Consider the following 19459-nt stretch of genomic DNA (forward strand, 5'->3'; position numbering starts at 1 on the left):
GTCGTGTAGTGGCCACTAAAGGCAGGCTGGCAAGCTAGCGGTGGTTGTTGAGTAGACCCGATGTGCTGGAGCGGGCAGCGCACCTGGCGCTTTCAGGGAGGGTTGCGCATTCCGCGCGAAGTCACGAAGGTGTTTCTGCTTCAGTTACTTACTGGACGCCGTGTCTGTATCGTCACCGCTTGACTCGCAGGAAGAATCTGCCTGGTAGTGGAAAATTTCGGAGAGCGCTATACACAGTTGAAAGGGAAGTCACCCATTCGCTTTCAGGTTCGCTGCCTTCTTTTTCCCGTTGCGTGTTGTATGCCGCGCAGAAGTGTGGCATGCGGTTTTGGATCTTACTCTTTCAGTGGATCCTCGCACTTCTCCGTTCTTCGCCGCCGTGTCACACTCGGTTGACCTTGCAGCAGGCGATGGGAGACCAAACCCAAGGCAACCACCCCAATCACGGAATTGTATTCAGAAGAACGAATGCGCCACACCCACGTCCTGTTCAGAGGAGACGCGGTGGGTGTCCAACGCCATGCGGTCGATTTCGGGTGCGGCCTCCGTGGGAATTCCTGCGCACACAGCAGTCGACATTGTAAGAATGCAACGTTCTTCAGTCTTGGCTTGCGTCGGCGCTCGGGTATCCGGTAGGACCATGGGAGTGTGGTTACGGTGGTCGTAGCTCCCCAAGCGAAAAGATGTCTGCCCGTTGTCTCAGTAGGGCGCGTGTAACCCTCAGGAAAGACAAGCGTTCTCGCAGCTTTCTGAGCTCAGGTGCGAGTGAGGCCCCGGCAGCCGGGCCGTCAGCTCCGTGCTCGGGCCCCGCCATCGCGACGCTTCCTAGCTCGGTAGTTTTCGAAGAGGGTTCGTGCATGCCCATGCTGAGACTGCTCTTCACTCTGGGCCCCCGTCGTACTCACTAGCAGTGTTTTAGGCTTTAGGCCCGTTTATATTCACTTTTCTCCCACGCCTATAGTAGCGGTCAGGTCCCCAAATCCAGTATGTCGAACCCAGTACAAGGATATGTGCTCGCTGGTGTGTCGTTCATTCCTTGCGGTGACGGATTGGCGGTGGGAGTACCACGCCTCTACGGAGGTTCACCGCAGGTTTACTAACAGCTCGATATCGTGCGATCTTTTTCCCCAGGTTTTTGAGCGAGTAGTTCAGCTTGCACAGGACGGGCAAAGTGAATCACACAAATTGCTGTTTTTTAGCCGAGCAGAGCGCCACAGCAGTCGCTTGCTGCATTACGTTTGGTCGCTCTGCTTTTACGGCCTCCATTTGCACGAGAATTTCCCCGTCGTCCTTAACGCCTGTTGCAAGCATGGCCGGTTGGAACATGCAATCCAGTATCACCTCAACTTCCGCCTTCCTGCCTTTATCCCTTTCCAAGTAAGTCCGCAGATCGGAGGCTGCGCAACTCTAGAAGAAGGTGTTGGCTTGAAACTTCGTTTCTTCTCATCACTTCTGCTCTGTCCGTTGCCAGCACCAGGCCTACACCTTTTCGTCATAAACGACGGCGGTGCGAGCATATGGCAGCTGCGGACTTTCCACAGCCACCTTGTTTGATTGCTCTGGGGACTCTGCAGCGTGTTTCAGCAAATGAGGCCGCAGAGTCCGGGCCCTTTTTTCTTACGCTGTGCTTCGGACAAGAGGAACTGAGCACAAAGAGACAACACCCACACTGTGAGGCCTTTCTTGGGGTGAAAGTCTTTCTTTTGTTTGCTCCGGGGATGCCGAACTCTAGGGTTGATCTTGGTTGGATGTGGTACTTCCGTTGTCACAGGTAGCGGAAGCCGTTATGTTGGGGCATCGGGGGGACGGGGAACTCGTCAAGAGGTTTTTGAGTCCACTTTGTGTGGAGCTGTTCACCGACGTCCTGACTTGTGTCCGGCCCTCTTGTCCGGCGTGGGCTTCGAATTCGCTTTCACCACACCCCGCGTTTCTGTCCGAGTTCACAGCCTGCGTGGAACTGTAAGCTGCATCGGTTTGACGGAGAGCTCATTGCCTGAACAGCCAGCAGTGCAAGAAATCACTCACACGGGCGTGTTGCGGGTAGGAATGTGAGAAAGCCCTGCGCGGTTTTCTCGTGTCGTGTTCCCGCCACAACTGGGCATGCGAAGCATGACGTCGACACCTCGGCGTAATGGAGAACGGGTTGGCAGTGGCAAAGAGCGGTAAGGTGCGACCGGCACCCGGCCCGACGTTTTCAGGCATCGGGCGCGCTCTGCTGCCATAACTGTGCAGATGATTTCTCCATGTGCACGAGTTCAACGAAGAGACTCAGTGGATCAGCGTCTTCTCGAGGATGTAGAGACATGATACTGCCTTCAGTCTTTACTGGGTCTACCCGGCAGGCGTGTAGCCTCGCGGCTCCCCATCTGCGAGTGTACGATAGAATTGTTTCGTGGACCGAGTCTTGCTGCGGCCTCCAAAGAATATGGATCAGAGGTCTCCCAATGGAAGGGTTGTGTGCGAGGGGCCGAGGTGGCTATTTCGATGACTGCACACTCTTCACCACTTCGTCTCTTGGAGGAGAGGCTATCGTAGCGAAGTGAAGCGTACCTCTCATCCCTCAAAAAGGCACCCGCTTCCCCCCACCCTGATTGTGTCTGTTTCCGGCCTCAGAAAGGGTGCTACGTGTTCTTTTATCAATCGGCGAGGAGTTTCCTTCTTGCACCTTACGGCACTCGACGGAGACAGCAGCATTGTAGCACGCCGCGAGGGAATCGTGCTGGTGGACACTGCCAGACAGCCCAGAGGTCTCAATCGGGAACCTCTGGGGTCTTTGATGGGAGGCCACATGATGCACAACCGACTGCTGAAGAAATTGGGCTGGAACCTGCAGGTGGTTTGCCAAGCTGAATGGAATAGAATGGAGGTTTACGACAAAGAAGCGTTTGTTGACAAGCTCTTGGTAAGCGACTCAGCTGCTCTTGGCCATCCCCCGGACGAGAAGATGACTAGGGCACCATGCCCAAATGGCCTAGCACTTGTGTCCTGCCTTAGCATAGTTGGACTGCTAATGAAGGTGACCTGGTTCGCGCCGCACCCGTTCCGTGAAAGTTGAGTTTCTCAGTGTCGGTCGCGCACTCCCGTGATGACAAAGCAATCCACTTTTGAATGACGCCTCCCTCGTACTCTGTTGCAGAAAACACCTTTGTCCGGTGTCGTGGGCGTACCCCGGGGCCCCCCGGGTCGGTGATCGCAGCAGTCCCGCGAGAGCCCCGTTACCAGCGAGCGGGGCATGCGAGAAGCGCTTGCCAGTTCCACGTGTCGTCGCTCATTGGTGTTGTGTAGAAATAGCGACGTTACGTTCGAGTTCGGGAGCCAAGAACAGTAGCTACCAAACCGAAGCGCCACACGGTCCTACAACCCTGGTGCCCATAAACTGGGGCCGATCAGCTCCATCCGTAAGAAGCGAGTCTGCGTAGTTAGTGATTGCACGGCCGTATCTTTTGCCTGATACTCAGAGGAGAGCTAAGGCTGGATCCGATTCGTCAACCGTCGCGGACAGCGTTTCGGCACCGCCTTCTATGCCCATTCCTACCACAGCGACGTGAACTCTTTCGAAAAGACTGACCAAGTCCTTTCGCTTCAGCGGAATCCATACGAGCTGGAAAGTGGAGAGTCTACAGACGTAGTCGACTGCACGGCTAAGAAAGGGTGCGCTTTGTCCAGCAGTTCCTAAGCTGGCTAGGGATCTCTGGGTTCTCGGTTTCGAAGAGAGAATACGGGTCATGCTTGTGGAAGCCGGTCCCCTTGTATAGGCCAAACGTGGCTGCGTCGAGTCATGCATATTTCTGGCCAAATCAGGGCATTCATATCGGCGGTCGAAGCAGCGCGTCTGGGAGCCCGAGCGGCCTTCGAGTGATAACCAGCTCACCTTCGTGAGGGGCTCTCTGCCCAGCTGAAAGGTGACAACCCCGTCGCGCACGTGGTTTGTGCGTGGCAGAGAGTTGTTACGAGTTGCACCATGAAAGAAGGCGTCAGAAGGGACTGGCAGCTCGAGACAAAGGCCACAACGGTCTGAATCTGACCGCCGCCGCGCTGATAGGAAGACTCATCGGGTTTCCTTTGTTACAGAGAGTTAGGTCAGCCTGCGTCTTTTTCGCGGGCTTCCTTTTCCGTAGAAACGCCTGCTCTTGTTCTGTCCGGTCTGGACTAACAGCTGACCTGGCCACACCTGTAGCGAGGACAGGAGCGACTCCCTGTCCCCTACAAGAAGGCCACACCCAGGTGGGCTTCGGGGAAGGGAAAGGCGGCCCCTGCCGTGTGACTGTAGCCACTTCGCGCCAACTGATTTTCTACTGGTGGAGTAGCACGTGTAGACCTGAGCCAACCTCCGATCGAGTTGATCGCAAGTGTGCTGCGTGACAACAATTTTTGTTTTGCCATGAACAGCGCTTTCTGAGTGCGACCAAAAGGTGCCGCTTTGCCGTGTCGTTGGCAGCGACTAAAAAACACTTTCTGCCGGGCACCGTTATGTGGCAGACATCGTCACAGCTCGGCCGGGTGATCGCATTGTCGGTCTCACCCTTTCCACTGTTTTGTTGGGAGGCACACGAGATTGTTTTGAGAGTTGCAACGGAACTCCACGGAAAAACAGTACCTGCTGAAACGCGAGCATCGAGACGCGCGATAGTTATGTAAGAAAAACAGGAACACAGGCCTCCTTGTCCCCCTTAGCTACTCCCAGCGCACATACTAGAGGTGGAACGAGTCTGCGGAGTATCCAGAAGCCATGCAAGCACCAAGTGCTCTGACATCGCCGTCAGTCTTACCGTCGCGTGCCCGAAAGACGAATCTGATGATCCTAGTACAAGGCGGACAGCATCACTTCTCCCGAAACACGAAGGGCCCATTATCGATTGAACACCTGTTTTCCGCCCATGGTGTTACACAACAGTCTCTGCCCCGGCCGCGGCCTTCTGCGCTACCCCGTACCCTTTGCAAGAAAAAAGCCACTATCTCCGGGCGCGTGCTCGCCAGCTGCGCTAGCGCTCACTTAGTATGTTCGCCCCGGGCATGCGCTTCAACACAGCACCGAAGTAGCTGCAGCATGCGCATGGGCCCTACGGGTACCGATATATTCCGGACTATGAGGTAACCTGTCTGGAATCTCCTAAGAGGATGTTGACCGCATTGGGTAAGCATTGATTTATGTTTTGCCCTACCAATCCAAGGGTGACGCCTTCGTTTACAAGCAGTCCGTGAGGAAACGTCCTGAAGGCTCTACTGAGTGGGAGGGGTTGCCTTATTTCTTTTTTCATCCCTTCTGCTCTTCGACTGGTACTGTTGAATAAGTGTTTGTACATGGTGCGCTAGTTGCGACTCCCGCTTTCGCTGTGCAGCGTCCAAACAGACTTGCAGAAGCGCCGGAGACGACAGACGCGAGGCCAGCTGCACGCACTGCTGAAGCTGCTGGTGTGCGAATGTCGTAGCGGCTGGCGAAGTGAAGGACGCGAAGGATGATGGAGCCACAGAAGTCGCTGGCCCATTGCCAGCTGAAGTACCACCGAGAGAGAATACAGCGGACGAGCCGGTGGTGGACGAGGCTCCAACCGAGCTACCGCTCGATGTGGCAGCAGAAGGACACAGGGAGGACAGCAGCAGGTGCGCATCAAACCTGCGGTAGGGAGAGGAAATGAATGGGATCAAGTATGCGGCTTGCTGACACTGCGAGATGTTGTCCCCGTGCTCAATCACCCACACGTTCAGCACGCTCAGGGCCAGCATGTCCATGTCCTCCGCAGCCATGTACGGGGTCACCTTGGTCAAAAACTCGTGAGTCTGGTGTGAAGACAACATACCAGAACAAGAACAGCGCTGGAGAAGGGAGGCTCTGTTCGGCCCTGCAGTTCTGCGACACTCTAGAGAAGGACGGGAGGGAAGTGCTTGCATTTCGAGAGCTGCACCCAACGCGCAGAGATGAATGCCCGCTCGCCCGCTGAACGTGAGCGGCATGCGGCTGGACTTTGTGTGCGGGATAACTGCTTGCGTCGAACACAGCTTCTCGCAAGGTGGATCACCTCAGCGCGAGAAGGGTGTATTGCCAGTTCGCACCGCGACCCAAGGTCCGAGTCCGGCGTTATGCACATATACCCATTCGCGGAGACAGAGCCACTCTCTAGGCTCCCGGACACCCGACTGCTTGAACGAACAGAAACAGTGTTTACATTCCAGGGCACGGCCGTGGCAGACTTACAAACAGGCAAGCCTGAACTCTAGTCTTTCTGGGCACAAAAACCAGACCTGATCTTACTGTGCATGTGTACGAACGTGTACGAACAGTTCGTGGTGGGGGGAGTACTCCGGTGGTATCCTGGTGCGCCAATAACAATCGTACCCGCTGGATCTTTTGAGTCTTGCTGGCAATGAGGCTCGCGGCCTGGACGAAGACTTCCACTTGGTTAAGATTACAGAGGCGAATGACCCTCAGTGCCCAATCGTATTTGCCGTAGAAGAGGAGGCACGCACATGCGCGAACACGCTGCTCCTGGTGAGGCGCTAGCAACGACAAGGAACCAGGGAGTGACGGAAAGCTCTGATAGCATTGGAGCTGCAAAGATAGAAGCTCCAAGAGCATCGCGAGAGATTCGCCGTCAACCTAAGAATATAGTCGCAGACAAAAATCACACGCAAGCATTCAGCTGTTGAGACACGTGTGTCGCCGGAACCCCGAGCCTCACACTGCAAGTACGCACATGTGCGGCGCCCCACGACAAAAAGATTCCGGCAGTGTAAAGTAACTCCGGTGGGGTCGGGCGGGTCAGTCTCATGCTTCCACACGAGCTGTTGGCTGATCGGAAAAGAAGACTACTAAATTACCTTACACACTAAGCCGGAAATCTCGTAATGAAAAGCGCAAGCGCATTTAGGGCACGGAATAGGTGTACCGAAGACAACTCGAGCGCAGAGGCGAGTATGACGACCAGACACTACCGAAGGTGAAGCCACTAGTTCACTCGTACACGGTTTTCGGAAAGATGGGAGCGGATGCTGAAAGGGTACCCTCGATGACCTAAACTGCTGCATGGTAAAACTATGTGGCGTAGTCCATGTATCAAGGTAGATGTTCTCAAAAACGACCCCCTTTCAAGCAGTTTCATGGCGAACAGAACTTCACCTCTTCGATACGCAGATCTCTCTGATCTCCAGAATCCAGCAGCTCACACCGCCACGCAGCAGCCATGGTTGTTCCGTCCTCGGTGGCAGGCTGCTGGCATGTATTGTCCTGCTGGAAGAACACTCCGCACGTGCCGGTGGCAACGGCTGAGCTTCCATGATTCTCTTCGTTTTCTCCACTTTCAGCTAAACTCTTGTTCACGTTCTCTTCTACACCTTCGGTGCCACCGCCGCTGGAGCTAATAGACTCGTGACTTCTGCGGAGACTCAAAGAACTGCTGGCCATTCTTCTGCCATCCCCCAGACCCTGTGTAGGATGTGATGGCTCCGTAGACGAAGAGAAGAACCGGGACTTCAGTTCCGTGTCTCCTGAAGCACGTCGTAGTTCGCACTTGATATCAGTTTCCTTAGAACTAGGTCCACGTGCAGAAATGTCGTGTGGCCGCACAGATTGTTTGTCATCGCGAACACGTAGACTGTCTTCTGCCGATAAGCCGCTGTCCCCATCACTGGGAGGTAAACGTCCAGTAGACGAAAGACTCATTTCCGCATGCGTAGTGAATGGTGGAGTTCGAAGTGACGATGTGGACGGCGCGCCCCCTCCAACAGGACCAAGAGTGTCAAACGCAGCCGTCGCCAGGCTTCGCGATCTGGAAACAAGAGAAAGTGTACGCACACACACGTACAGGCGAGAAATAGAAGAACGACTTGATTTTTTGCTTCATTTCTTGTCGTCACTCCTGGAACGGGACGGCCGCACACTTTCACGCGTAGTCACTGACCACTCGTAAAAGCCGAGGCACGAGTTACGCGGGAGCCACAATAATCTACATGGACCTGCTTGACCGAAGCAGAACTGACGCATTACAACACCATCTCTCTTCATCAAAGCGTTTGATGCTTGTACAGGGCTCTTGGAAATGTCGGACAGTTTTGATGGAGAAGGACACAAGGCAAGAACAGCACAAGCCACCGTGACGTGGAGGCCTTCATGCAGGAGCCTGCTTTGTCCACTTCGTTGCTGCTACCGTTGTGATTTCGTGCTTAAGAGATCACACTATGTACTTCGCGAAATTTCTCTGCCTAGATTCATTGCACCTCTCTGCCATAAAAGATCTCCGGGCTACAGTTTCAGTACGCCTGCCTCCAGTAGAATCACTCATATCACCTTTTACCACTCAGTACTGCGGAACCTCAGTACACCAGCATGTGAAAAAGAGGCTGTCGGTTTGCACAGGACCGCGGCGGTATGTGCCCACGCTTACTGTTTGTCTCTTACACGGTTACCTCACACGGCAAAACCACGGATCCACTGAGGTAAGCCCTGGAAGCCAAAGTGTCACAGGGGCGTAACGGACTTACTAAACTTGCGGCACACGTCGACTTTTCCTTTTGAGGGTTGTCTAAACAAGGAAGGTCTCAAACGCACCAAAGTAGAAGTAACTGCTCCCGCGCCTAGTCGCGACAGACTTACGAGTCTCTTTTCCGGATCTCAGAAAGCACGCCAGCTAAGAAACGCAGAGCCTCTTCCAAGAAGCCGACTTGTCTATCCCAGGAGCGCGCTGCCCCGCAGACACCATCGTACGTGGCAGCACTGCGAGCACGTTTACTCTGACCCTCTGGTTCTGCAAAGCCACCAGCGCGCGGCTCGCCACCTCGACACTCTACGCGGCGACGTAAAGATTTCCCAGTGTCGCCCGGCAAATTACCCCAGCGAGGGGAGTGTCCAGAGCCAGCAGCCAAGGAGAGGATGACAGCCAGGATTCCTGCGTTGAGGAAGTCGCGCGTCATAATCTGTACGCAAGCAGAAAAAAAAGGCGATGCTACCTTGCAGTAGTTTCAGAAATGTGGCAGAGTCGTCCGTTTCGGAATACGATTCGCGTCACCGGTTGGCGTGCGGCCGGAGCTTTCGGGTTTTAAGAAGTCCTGTGTGCTGGTCGTACTGAAGCGCTGGACTGTGATCCACCTCTTGGCTCATAGCAGTCTGGACTGTACACCAGAGTTCTTGAAAGCACTCTCAGAGACAGCCGTAGTGCTACGAATTCTGGGCTTGAATCTAATGTCTCTCCTGAGAAACTGAAAAGAAATCCGTGTATGCAGTCAACCTTCACTCTGCTAAGGTTTGTGTGGAAGCTCTCATGACTGTGACTTCGCCCGTCAGCGATCTTGTGCACGCGCTCAACGACGCGATCCAAGAGATCGACTGGAGGGAATTCACCGGCTTACATGCATAGCATAGAGTGTGTGCAGCGCTCGCCGTTTGCGCAGGCAGAGCTTCATCGCCTACAAGTGGAAAACAGCACACGTGGGGGAAAACATCCGGGAAAAAGGACGGGACAAAGGAACAGCAGCCACACGGAGTACGTTCAGTACAGCTGCAGTTCCTGCTCCCGGTTTTTTCTTTTTTCAGGGGGTTATGTGTGTGTGTATGTAAAGAAAGGCAATAAATTCTTTCGTTGCGGTTGCAATCTTAACAATTACGTATGGAAGAGTACTGCGTCTGATGGACTGTCGCTGACAGGGAGAATCAAGCACATAAAGAAAGACAGTTGGAAGTAGTGCGCATCTGCACACGGTGCCACGCTCTCCAATCAGTTGTCGCGTCGCTTGTGCCACACGCGCGCGCCGTTTTACAGAACCGCTGGGAAGACAACAGTTCCATGTCAGTCATTCCCGACAGTCAGCCAAAGGTGACAGTTTCAACTGCTCTACGGCCGTACCCTGAGCTACCCGCAGGGCCACACGATCTCACGCGCATACTCAGCTTCTGTGTATACCTACATATAGGTAGGACCGTAGGAACAGAACCGGGCGTTGGTAGGCGGGTGTCTATATCGGGTAGAAAGTGTCTAGCATTTGACAACCATGCATACCACGACCGGAGGCCGATCAGGTAGCTAGCTAACTCGTACGCAGTCAGACGGAGGTTCCTACTTTGATAAAGGCCTCTCCCCTTCCTCCAGAGGGACTCGACGCAAGTGATCGAAGCACAATAGGAAGCTTCCGGAGCGCGATGGACCGCGTGACCAGACTTTCCACCAGAAGATCTGCTGCCGCCGTCACCCCGAACCCCGGTCCCAAAGCCCAACCGGCTGAGGGCAGTGCCGCTAGCACGTTTTGCAGATGAGCGGACGATGTAGCTGGTGAAGCCGGACACTGCTGGGTGTGTGGCGAGGCGGAGGTAGAAGGAGCAGCAAAAAGCAGTTGCAAGGCCTGTTCCTGTTCTCCCGATAGAAGAAGAAGGTGCACCAAAGAGCGGAGTGTGCCGTACTGCTTGTGAAAATACTGCAGTTTCCGACAAATAACTGAACAGAGGAAAGAAAGAGACAAAGTGACAAACATTGGTGAAAACGGAGCAAACCAAAGGAGTGCACACACCATTTTGACGCGGGGTGGGGGGGACAGAGAAATTTGCTACACAGCGTAGTGATTGATGCTCTAGTGCAGTCTACTATAAAAAAAGTTTTTAGTCGCACATACTAGGCCAGACACCTCGGGGGGTCAGAAACCTAAGATCCCGCTAAGGAGGCTACAAATACAGAAATCCTTGCAGCTGTATTTGGTTGGTACCTAGGTCGTAAGAGTCAGACGGGTGTGGGACACCTTGGCACGCCCCTCCTCTTCATGAAGGCTTCGCGGTGATGGGAGACTGGGTGGCGGACACAATAGTCAGGTAACTTCTAAGACGCTCGCTCGCAGTAACAGGGTCGGTCAACTTAGCAAAGCTGTTTCCGAGCTGCCGTTGACTCCAGAAAGAGTGGAGTCACATACACCGCAACACGGGATCCAGCATGGGTCATATGTCTGCATCAGCGGTTTTTACTGACGTGTACAGAAGGTGCCTTTCTGCAAGGAAACGAAACTAGTCGGATTTCTACACACACACAGGGGCGTCGCTTTACTTACCTGCACTGTCTACTTTATTTTGCAGGACGGGTTGTCTGTTTTCGCCCGCCATCCCCTCGTGCACGCCGACGTACGCAGGCAGGGCTTCGGTCAGAGAGAAAGTGCAAAAGCACCTCAGCATCTGCCCAACACTGAAGCACCCTTTCCCTCTTCTACCCGGAGAACTGAACGGATACCTCTTCATCACCCCCTCATCATCAACCTCGCTCGCCCGGGATGCCAATATGCCCCGAGAAGAAGAAAATCCACCTCCTCCTCTCTGGTCGGACGCTCCTCCGGAGAGCTCGGGCTGCGCTTGAGAGGTATAGTTACTGGAAGGAAAGTCTGTACCCGGCCAGGCTGACGATCTCACACGGCCATAGTGGCTTGCAGCATCCCCCCACGGAACCTTCCACGCGGGACCATTAGAACCCCGGCCAGTCTGAGCGCCCTCACGGAGGGTTGAAACAAGGGGTATTCTCAAGCCATTATGCAACTGACCACCCGATAAAGCTTGCTCATTCCATTTGAGTATGTAACCCGCAAGGATGTGTTCTGAGGCACACAGCAAGCGATCAACATCCACTTTCGTCGGACTGTATGGGGCGCTGAAAGTTGGCTTGCTATCCTCAGTGTCGAACCGCAGATTGTTGCCCTCGCGCTCGTCCCCTTTGACCAGACCATCTGCTTCTCCGTGCAGCCTTTCGTCCCTGGGTTTACCCCGCGCTCCCCTCTCACTCGCTGTGTGCTCTCCCGTCTGCTTGCCGGAAGTTCCATGCTGATTTAAGCCTTCGAGACTGCTCGGATCCTTCGGCTGTTCTCCTCGTACTTCACCGGGATGACGGGCCAACCCTGTCTCAGAGCAGCCCCTTTGCAGAGCCACATCTGAGACTGATGATCCAGATGGTTTCTGGTGGGGGGCCCGACCATTCGAAGAACGCCCATTTCCCAAGCCTGTCCTCGACAAATCTCTCTCCTCCCCAGTCACTTCCTCTTCATATCCCTGGGATACGAGGCGGGACGACGAAGGACGAGCGACAGCCGGTACGACTTGCTCCGTAGTACTCCGAGAAAGAGCTGTTTTGTGACTGACGCGCCAGGAAAGGTCTGTCGCTTCCTGCCCATTGACGTGATGTTGTGCTGGAACACGATACACTAGCGAAGTTTCCGCGTAAGGAACTTGCTGTCGACTGGTCTTCCTGTGTAGGCTACGAGCGTGTGCTCTCGTTGCAGCCACTTCGGCGGCTTCCACGGCGACAGCGCGGAACTGAGCTTGGAGGCATATGTTTGTCAAGTACTCTAACCCGATCTCGCGTGTGAATGCCGAGGCGCAAGCCTGATGCATCGGGAAGGCCTGCAGAATAGGTGCGTGAACAGGAGGCAGAAGAAGCCGCAAGGAATACGGACAGGCCCGACGCGACAACGCAAGAAGGTAGTCGTCTGTTTCTGAGGAGAAACAGCTACCCGAAGCGCTGAGACGGCGCGCCGCGCATGTACCTGTGCTTCCAAAAGAGTCGCTGCCATGCTCACGTCGTCGTGTAACACCACGATTTCGGCAAGCTGCACGTGCACTTGCCCGTTGAGGCTCCACATCTGAAGGAAAGCCAGAAGGACCGCTGCCTGCTCCTGGTGACAGCATACTTCGGTTAGAAGAGGCAGCGGAACGAAGAAGGCACAATTGTTCGGTTTCAGCGTCTTCCGCGGGTAAAGTGGGATAGGGCACGCGAGGGGGAACACCGTACAGCCTACGGTGTAGCACAATCGATGTGACGTGACGATGAAGCTTCCGCAATGTGGGAAGTGAGAACAGAGGCACGTGGCGTATCCCCGACTCCAATGCCATCAAAGTCCTCCCCGACAGCTGTACTGTTCGTCGCACTGGGCTCGGCCCAAGGAGACCATGGCCGCTTTGATTTGCAGGCACGAGTGTCCCAGTATCTTCTGGGAACTTCTTCGAAACGTCGTTTACACCAGTACCGAGCCGTCGTCCCTGCGGTCTCAAGTCGGCAGCTGTCTGACTGCGGAAGGGCTGAAGCGAGCCTCTACTTTTCGGGTCAGGTGCAGGACCACTACGGTAAGCGGACGCTGCGTTGGGCCTGCTGTCATTACTTCCCTCGCCCTCAAGGGATGCCGTGCCGGATTCGAGTGTATTGGCTATGCCATGCAGGTTTCTGTCAGTTGATCTGGAGGAGAGGTCCAGGGGGAGACTTCTATTGGATGCAAGCGTGGACGCCAAGCTAGTGTCACGTGGATGCTGCCCCACCCCAGTATCATCAGCAGACCTGTGGACTGACAACGGCTCGAAAGAAGCCCGGCTTCTGACAAACTGGGTATCCCTTCGGAGCGACGGGCAGCCTTTGAACACAAAGCGCTGGACTAAGTTGAGCTGACGCTGAGCGGCCGTAAGCACCTGGTCCTGGTGAAGGTCCTGTCGGATTTGCGAGGCCCTGTTGAATGGAGCGGTCGAACTGCGACTCTTCTTTTCTCTTTCCTTTCCTGAAGCCACATAGCTCTTCCCCCCGCCAGCCAGCCAGGTTTCGTGTTCTTGCGTCCCAGCAGTATACTTTGTGCTGCCAGCTGACAGAACATCGGGGGAGCTCCAGGCGGCCACGGCCGCCAGGCGCTCAAGCCAACCTGTCTTCCGAGCTAGCGACACGGCTCCTGTGTTGACGGATGAACCCAAAGTGGTCCTCAGGTGATCACCACCGGAGAACCGCCTGCTATCAGCTACTACATGATCTGCAGTGATATGCGGCGTTCGCCCCGCTTTCTTGCGCCGAACCACCACTGATGCCCTCCAGGTTCTTGCGGCGGCTTGCAGTAAACGATTCGTGTTCTCGTTGACGGCAGTACCGCTGCTGCAGTGCAGACTATGCCGTGAAGGCGGTTTTCCACAAACTCTTCCTTCTGAGCCCGTCAGCGCCAGACAGCCGCCTTCGCGACTGCCAGTGTGTCTGACAAACCCGTCCAAACGCCGGTTTGCCTCCGCGGGGAAAGCCGAAGAATGCTCCTCACTCCCCTCCAATCCCGGCCTCTGGAAAGCGCCGGCCACGGCGCCCATACCTCTGTTTTCCCTGCTGCCCGTGTCCACGACAGGAAACATTTGCAGTTGCTCTCCCGGCTCCTGCTGGTGCTGCAACAAGTGGAGCTCACGCTGTAAATCAAGCTGCACTTGATTGAGCGCAAGTGCATTCTCAAGTTCAGCGTTTGCTTTCCCGTATTCCCCCATGCACAAGAGAGCAACCGCGCGTACCTCGCCAACCGGGTAAACCCGGAGAACCCCACCACGCGGGGGCTCCGGAGTCACCCCGGCAACAGGCGAGCAGCCTGCGTAGTTAGCGGCACTCAGACGGGATGACTGACCCTCGCTGCTGGTTTTATCCGTCTTGTCTGAAACCGCGTCTGCGAAGCGAGACCCGAGAGCACTTTGACTGTTCTCTCCCGTCTTGTCTCCACGCTGTGTCTCTTGTCCTTTCGCCTTCAGCTTATGCGCCACGAGGGCCCGGGCTGACACCAGCTCTCCCTCTACCCAAACAGGCGCGGCTTCGCGGTTCACGCCCCGTGCCGAGAGTCCTGCGTACGAAACCGGTGACTGACCTGGACTCCCTGGAGTGGCACGACACGTGGCGCTGTTTGGTAGCTCCCCAGGCGGCTTCCCGATCGCCGCAGGAGCCGGCGCGCCCCCTTTAGCAGCAAAAGCGCTTGTCAGTTCCGCAAGCGCACTCTGACTGTTATGGCGGCTTAGGAGAACAGATCGAAGTCGTATAGCTGCTGTTTGGTAACACAAGCACAGGTCAAAAGCTAGCTGCAACTGGTCGGACCGAATCAACATATCTCGTACATGCATGCCGCGTGAGAGATTCAACAGATCTTTCAGCGAATACTGCCTTCCTGTACGCTCGCACAAACGAACGAGGAAAGATAAGAGTTGCTGCGCGAGAACAACTGATGCGTGGACCGTCGGTAAAGCTCCAGCAAACTTATGGGTACAAAAGCTCAGCAGCTTCCAGATGAGTGTGAGCAAAGGCTGCACGCTCGAAGGGGGAGCTTCCCTGCTTTTGCAACGGGGTCCGGCTCTTGTGCGTCGCGCTCCTGCAATGACCAGCCTGTCTCCATCGCTGATCTCCCGCTCTCTCAGATGAACGTTATTCGCGAGGTCCGAAGAGGACGATGCACGCGAAAAATGTGTCTCGCTCCTCAAGTCGTTCTCTTGTACATTCCGTCGCCTGTCTCGTAAGGACGGCAAAGCAAGTGACATCTTCTGTCTTCCTGGGGATAGCTTGATGCTCATTTTCCTCGATGCTGGGGCCGACAAGGTTTCTCTCTCGCTCGTCTCGTATGCTGCTGCATCCTGTCCATACCCGCCCGACATGCGTTCTTCCCGAGACGCGACTTCGTTGTTGGAAGGTATCTCCGCACATCGCCTGTCTGCAGAGCCCAGGTGATGGGGCGAGGTCACTCCCTCTGAACCCGACACTGCAGCGCTCATTGGCGGTTGCGACCGAACAAACTGAGACACAAGTGAGGGAGGAAGAAATGCGACGCAGCGAATGAGCTTACCACCCTGCGCCATCCCTTGGACAGACCTAAATGTGGAGCGGGAAGGGTGGACTGCCGTGAAGCAATTGAATGGACAAACATAGGAAGGAGTGTCATGTCGCTTGTCCGAGCCTGAAGATGGGCATGCAAGGTGCGTAGAGAATGAAGAGGCACTCGTGTGGTGCCTTCCATTGGATGCCACAGGGGGTACCAGTACCTTTGCTTCACCATAGTCAGGCTTTCCCAGTGCTCTCGCGGGAACCGCGGGACAGCAATGACTGTCCTTCTCACCGCCCGTGGGCGAAGCTTCACCTTCCTCGGGCACAGTACTTCCCCCATGGTTTCCGCCTGGTTCCGAATGCTGTCCTTCTCCGTTCCCCTGCGCTGCTTCCGGCCTCTTGGATCGTCCGGCGGTGGGCTTTCTCCATCCTTCCGGACCTTCCCTCCCCGAATCCTCCCAACAAGCAGCAACTCCTCCTGGCGTCGTCTCTTTGCTTGCATCTGAGTGTCCTTTGTCTCGTTTGGCACCTCGACCGTGTTTTGCTGTTTCACGGGAACCAGACTTGGCGTCGACGAAATTTCTCACCACAGGATGGGAAGGCACAGAGCAGTACAATCGCCGAGAGAGGTCATCGCAGATCCGCAAACAAGCTTCAGCGTTGTCAGCGGACTGGTCGTTGCAAAGTTCCAAGAGTTCGAGGGCGATTTGTAGCGACGGGTAGTCTCCAAACGTGTGCTGCGACCGAATCTCCGCATCCAGGGTCGCATCGCCTGTCAGACTCCACTGGCCACCTATACCCGGGACAGGAAAGTCGAGAGGACGCGGTCCCCCACCATCCACGGCACACCTAAGAGTGGACATCTCCTCTGCCTCGGTTGTGTGCGACAGACCGGGGACTGGCGCGGACGAGTTTCCCTTAGATGTCTCAGGAGAACGTACACCTGCTGGTGTTTCCTGCGCGGCCACTCGGGAACTGCAGAACGCGGCAACGGAGACAGAGTGGCGATCAGAAGTGCACTCACTCGGCATTGCATCTTTTCCGTCCTCCCCTGTAGCTTCACCGCTGGAGGCTTCTCCGGAGCGGACAGCTTTCGCCAAGCAAAGAGTGGTACCCACATCACGATTATCAGTCGAGGGCAACTTCAGAGCTTTTCTTGCGAAACGGATAATCAACCCATCATCCCGAAGTTGAGGCCAGCTCTCAAAGAAACTATGCAGCAAATCACACCTTGCGTTCATGAGGAGTGACTCAACGATTAGAGGTGGTTTCGTCAGCAGTGCCTCGTGATGTGGCTCCACCCGTGTCGAGACCGGCCGCAAAAGTTGCAGCGAGGCTGTCAAAGTTTGTAGGTGCGACCTTTCCCGGTCTGACAATGAACCGGCCAGACGAGATGATAGAACAGAGCACAAAAGCAGTCGGTCTGAAATCCGATCAAGAGCCTGCAGCATTCGGAACCCAAGACGGATAGCTTCTCGCGGGGGTGTAGAGAGTAGCGTTCGGACGGCGCTGGTTTTGTCGTCGCACGTTGCGAAGACATGCAGGAGAGACGAAAGCTGGACACGGGGCAACAACGCGGAGTCCGGATGATTGTAGAGCTGCTCACAGATAAAAACACAAGAAGCAAGCGCATTCGTTTTGAAATGCAAGTAACGAGTCTCAAGCGGAAACAGACTGGGCCGCCCTTGATCCTCCACATTGCTTCAGAGAGAGCTCTCTGCGCTAGGTCAGTACATCCATATTGCGGACCAGCTCGCGCCAGAACAAAATGCCTACCTTTCTTTGTCAGGCAAAGCTTTACAAGAATGACAAATGTCTTAAGCAGTTCCGTCACTCGAATCTTTCTGACGCGCCCCAGGCCCACGCACGCACTCCACACCGGAACAGTGAGCATTACCTGAGAACGGCGCACGCATCAGGTGCCCTCCAACGGGAGAAGAGCTAACTGTGGCACAACCGAGAACACTACGGGCTGCGCTGACTTCGACGATCTGGGAATGCCATCACACCCTCTCTCCAAGGGTGTCTACGGTCACCGGCCTCCGCAACTCCGACTAGCCACACTTTCTCTCACCGGCCGCTACTGATTTTGGCTTCTTCAGATGTCGACACGAGGTATGAGACTAGTTCATGCCGCTAGCTGAAGCTGCCGAGAAGAAAAAAGGGGACAGTGAAGATAGCGCCGGACCGCATTTTCTTTCGGATCACACTACCACTTTGGTTTTCCACCACGTTGAAGGAACAGCATGAAAAGAACACGCGAGGAAACCTTCTAGAGGTTTGTGAACAAGACCAAGACACGCACTGGATAGGCGACAAAGAGCACCGAATCCCCCCCTTTGCCAACTGCGTGTGGACTTGCCTTAATGAGAGTCCTCGCCAGAGTATGTCCTTCATGGTGAAGGAGTACCTCCACCACCTTTCTCATGCCCTCAGGACTCTGACAAAGGGCTTCAAGTTCCTGCCACACTCTCCATCTTTGTCCGCATAGCTCCATGGCCTCCCGGTACGCGGCCATGAGTTCAAGCACGTTGGTTACTCGAGTGATAAGGTCTCGCCGCCTCTCACCGACACTACCCAGTCTGCCTGATCCACTGCTACAACCTATCTCTGTGGAAGCACGGCGAAGTGGTGAAACGCACCCAGACAGGCGGCCAGGAGGAGACTGGAGGCTTTGTGGGGCAGGGCGTGAAGAATAACGTGCCATTCCGTGTTTCCGGTTTGGTACCTCAGCCAAAGCAACCGGCACTCCTGTGGCTTCTACATCAGGCACTCGGTCTAAGGAAAGAAAAATTTGGTGCTCATCGTCGCTGTCTTGCCGGGAAACAGATGCAACAGCAGAGTCTAATGAAAAATCTTCCTTGTTGACTGAATCATGAAGCTCTTCCCCAGCTACACGTTCTTGCACGGCCTCCTGCCCAACTGTGTGTGCTGGTCCCAGGCGGTTAGCATTGTCCTCTTCGACAAACAACGAGGCAGGAAACCTTTCTTTTCCAAGAAGGTCCCCGGAATCTTTTCCATCCCGCTGGTCACCGTCGTCCGAGGAGTTCTCTGACCACGAGTTGTCAGTGCTCATCACACTGCCACGCTCTGCCTGCTGCGCGTCTATACCGGATACTTTTTCTGACCGTACTTGTTTTTCCTGCGATAGAGCAGACTGCGCCTCTTCGGCTCGCAGTCGTCTCAAGCAGCAGGTTAGAGCCGCTTGCACTGTCCTGACATCCCAGGAGTGATAAAGCGCAAGAGCTGACTCTGTCGCTGCTACAGCATTTTCTTCTCTTGAAATACAGTTTGGAAGAGGAAGATCAATGTTGCAGCCTACGGTAGCATTACTTGGCTGGCCAAGCTCTTCTACTAGTGCTTGTCTTAATTCATCGGATACTTCCCTGTGAGTCGCACACAAGTCATCATGGCTAGCCAAATCATTCCCGTGATCGACCGCGGACAGAAAAGATTCTTCGTTACAGTGGTTCTTCTTCGCTCGATGTGCGCTCAGAAGCTTATGCAGAATCGCCTTCTGAAGGCTATTGCCAGCGGGGAGTGTTTGATCCACAAGGCGCAGCGCACGCTGCAGAAGTCCGCGACGCACGAGGCCCACGGCCTGCGAACGAGCGCAGGCCTCTATGCTGATCTCTGCATCGTCAGCAACTGCTAGCAGTAAGCCCTGTACGGCACAACAGGGACAACATACATGGGAGAAACCTATTCTCTTCACCGACAGGATGCCATTTCATCGCAAAGCGTAGTTGCGGGACAAACGCGGTCAAGACACGTACATGGTGTACTTTCCAAGCCCGAGCAGTCCTGACTGTGCCCCGTCCAGGAGACGTCAGCTAGAGGCGTAAACGCCTGCCAGGTCTTCCAACTGCAGATCCCATACGAACAGCGACAGAGAAACACTACACACTAAACCCACACGTCCC

The 19459-nt window shown here is 55.1% G+C and overlaps 2 protein-coding genes across 2 annotated transcripts in view; one reads left to right on the forward strand and one right to left on the reverse strand.

Moving 5' to 3' along the window:
• The window catches only part of CSUI_003489 (uncharacterized protein), a gene marked incomplete at its 5' end in the record, with an annotated part of 8515 nt that extends 4191 nt beyond the window's left edge, over nucleotides 1-4324 (forward strand). The window contains 4 exons of the mRNA XM_068063687.1: nucleotides 312-1377; nucleotides 1772-1959; nucleotides 2614-2902; nucleotides 3459-4324. Of these exons, the coding sequence (XP_067924331.1) occupies nucleotides 312-667 (356 nt within the window). The remainder of the gene's footprint in view (nucleotides 1-311; nucleotides 1378-1771; nucleotides 1960-2613; nucleotides 2903-3458) is intronic.
• Nucleotides 4325-5220: 896 nt separating this feature from the next.
• CSUI_003490 (uncharacterized protein) overlaps nucleotides 5221-19459 on the reverse strand; it is a gene marked incomplete at both ends in the record, with an annotated part of 34345 nt that continues 20106 nt past the window's right edge. Inside the window, 8 exons of the mRNA XM_068063688.1 lie at nucleotides 5221-5778; nucleotides 6335-6595; nucleotides 7115-7763; nucleotides 8588-8907; nucleotides 9340-9396; nucleotides 10048-10418; nucleotides 11020-17134; nucleotides 17947-19200. Coding sequence (XP_067924332.1) covers nucleotides 5221-5778; nucleotides 6335-6595; nucleotides 7115-7763; nucleotides 8588-8907; nucleotides 9340-9396; nucleotides 10048-10418; nucleotides 11020-17134; nucleotides 17947-19200 — 9585 coding nt within the window. The remainder of the gene's footprint in view (nucleotides 5779-6334; nucleotides 6596-7114; nucleotides 7764-8587; nucleotides 8908-9339; nucleotides 9397-10047; nucleotides 10419-11019; nucleotides 17135-17946; nucleotides 19201-19459) is intronic.

The sequence above is a fragment of the Cystoisospora suis genome (genome assembly GCF_002600585.1).
Source record: "Cystoisospora suis strain Wien I chromosome Unknown contig_1562, whole genome shotgun sequence".
Lineage (NCBI taxonomy): Eukaryota > Apicomplexa > Conoidasida > Eucoccidiorida > Sarcocystidae > Cystoisospora > Cystoisospora suis.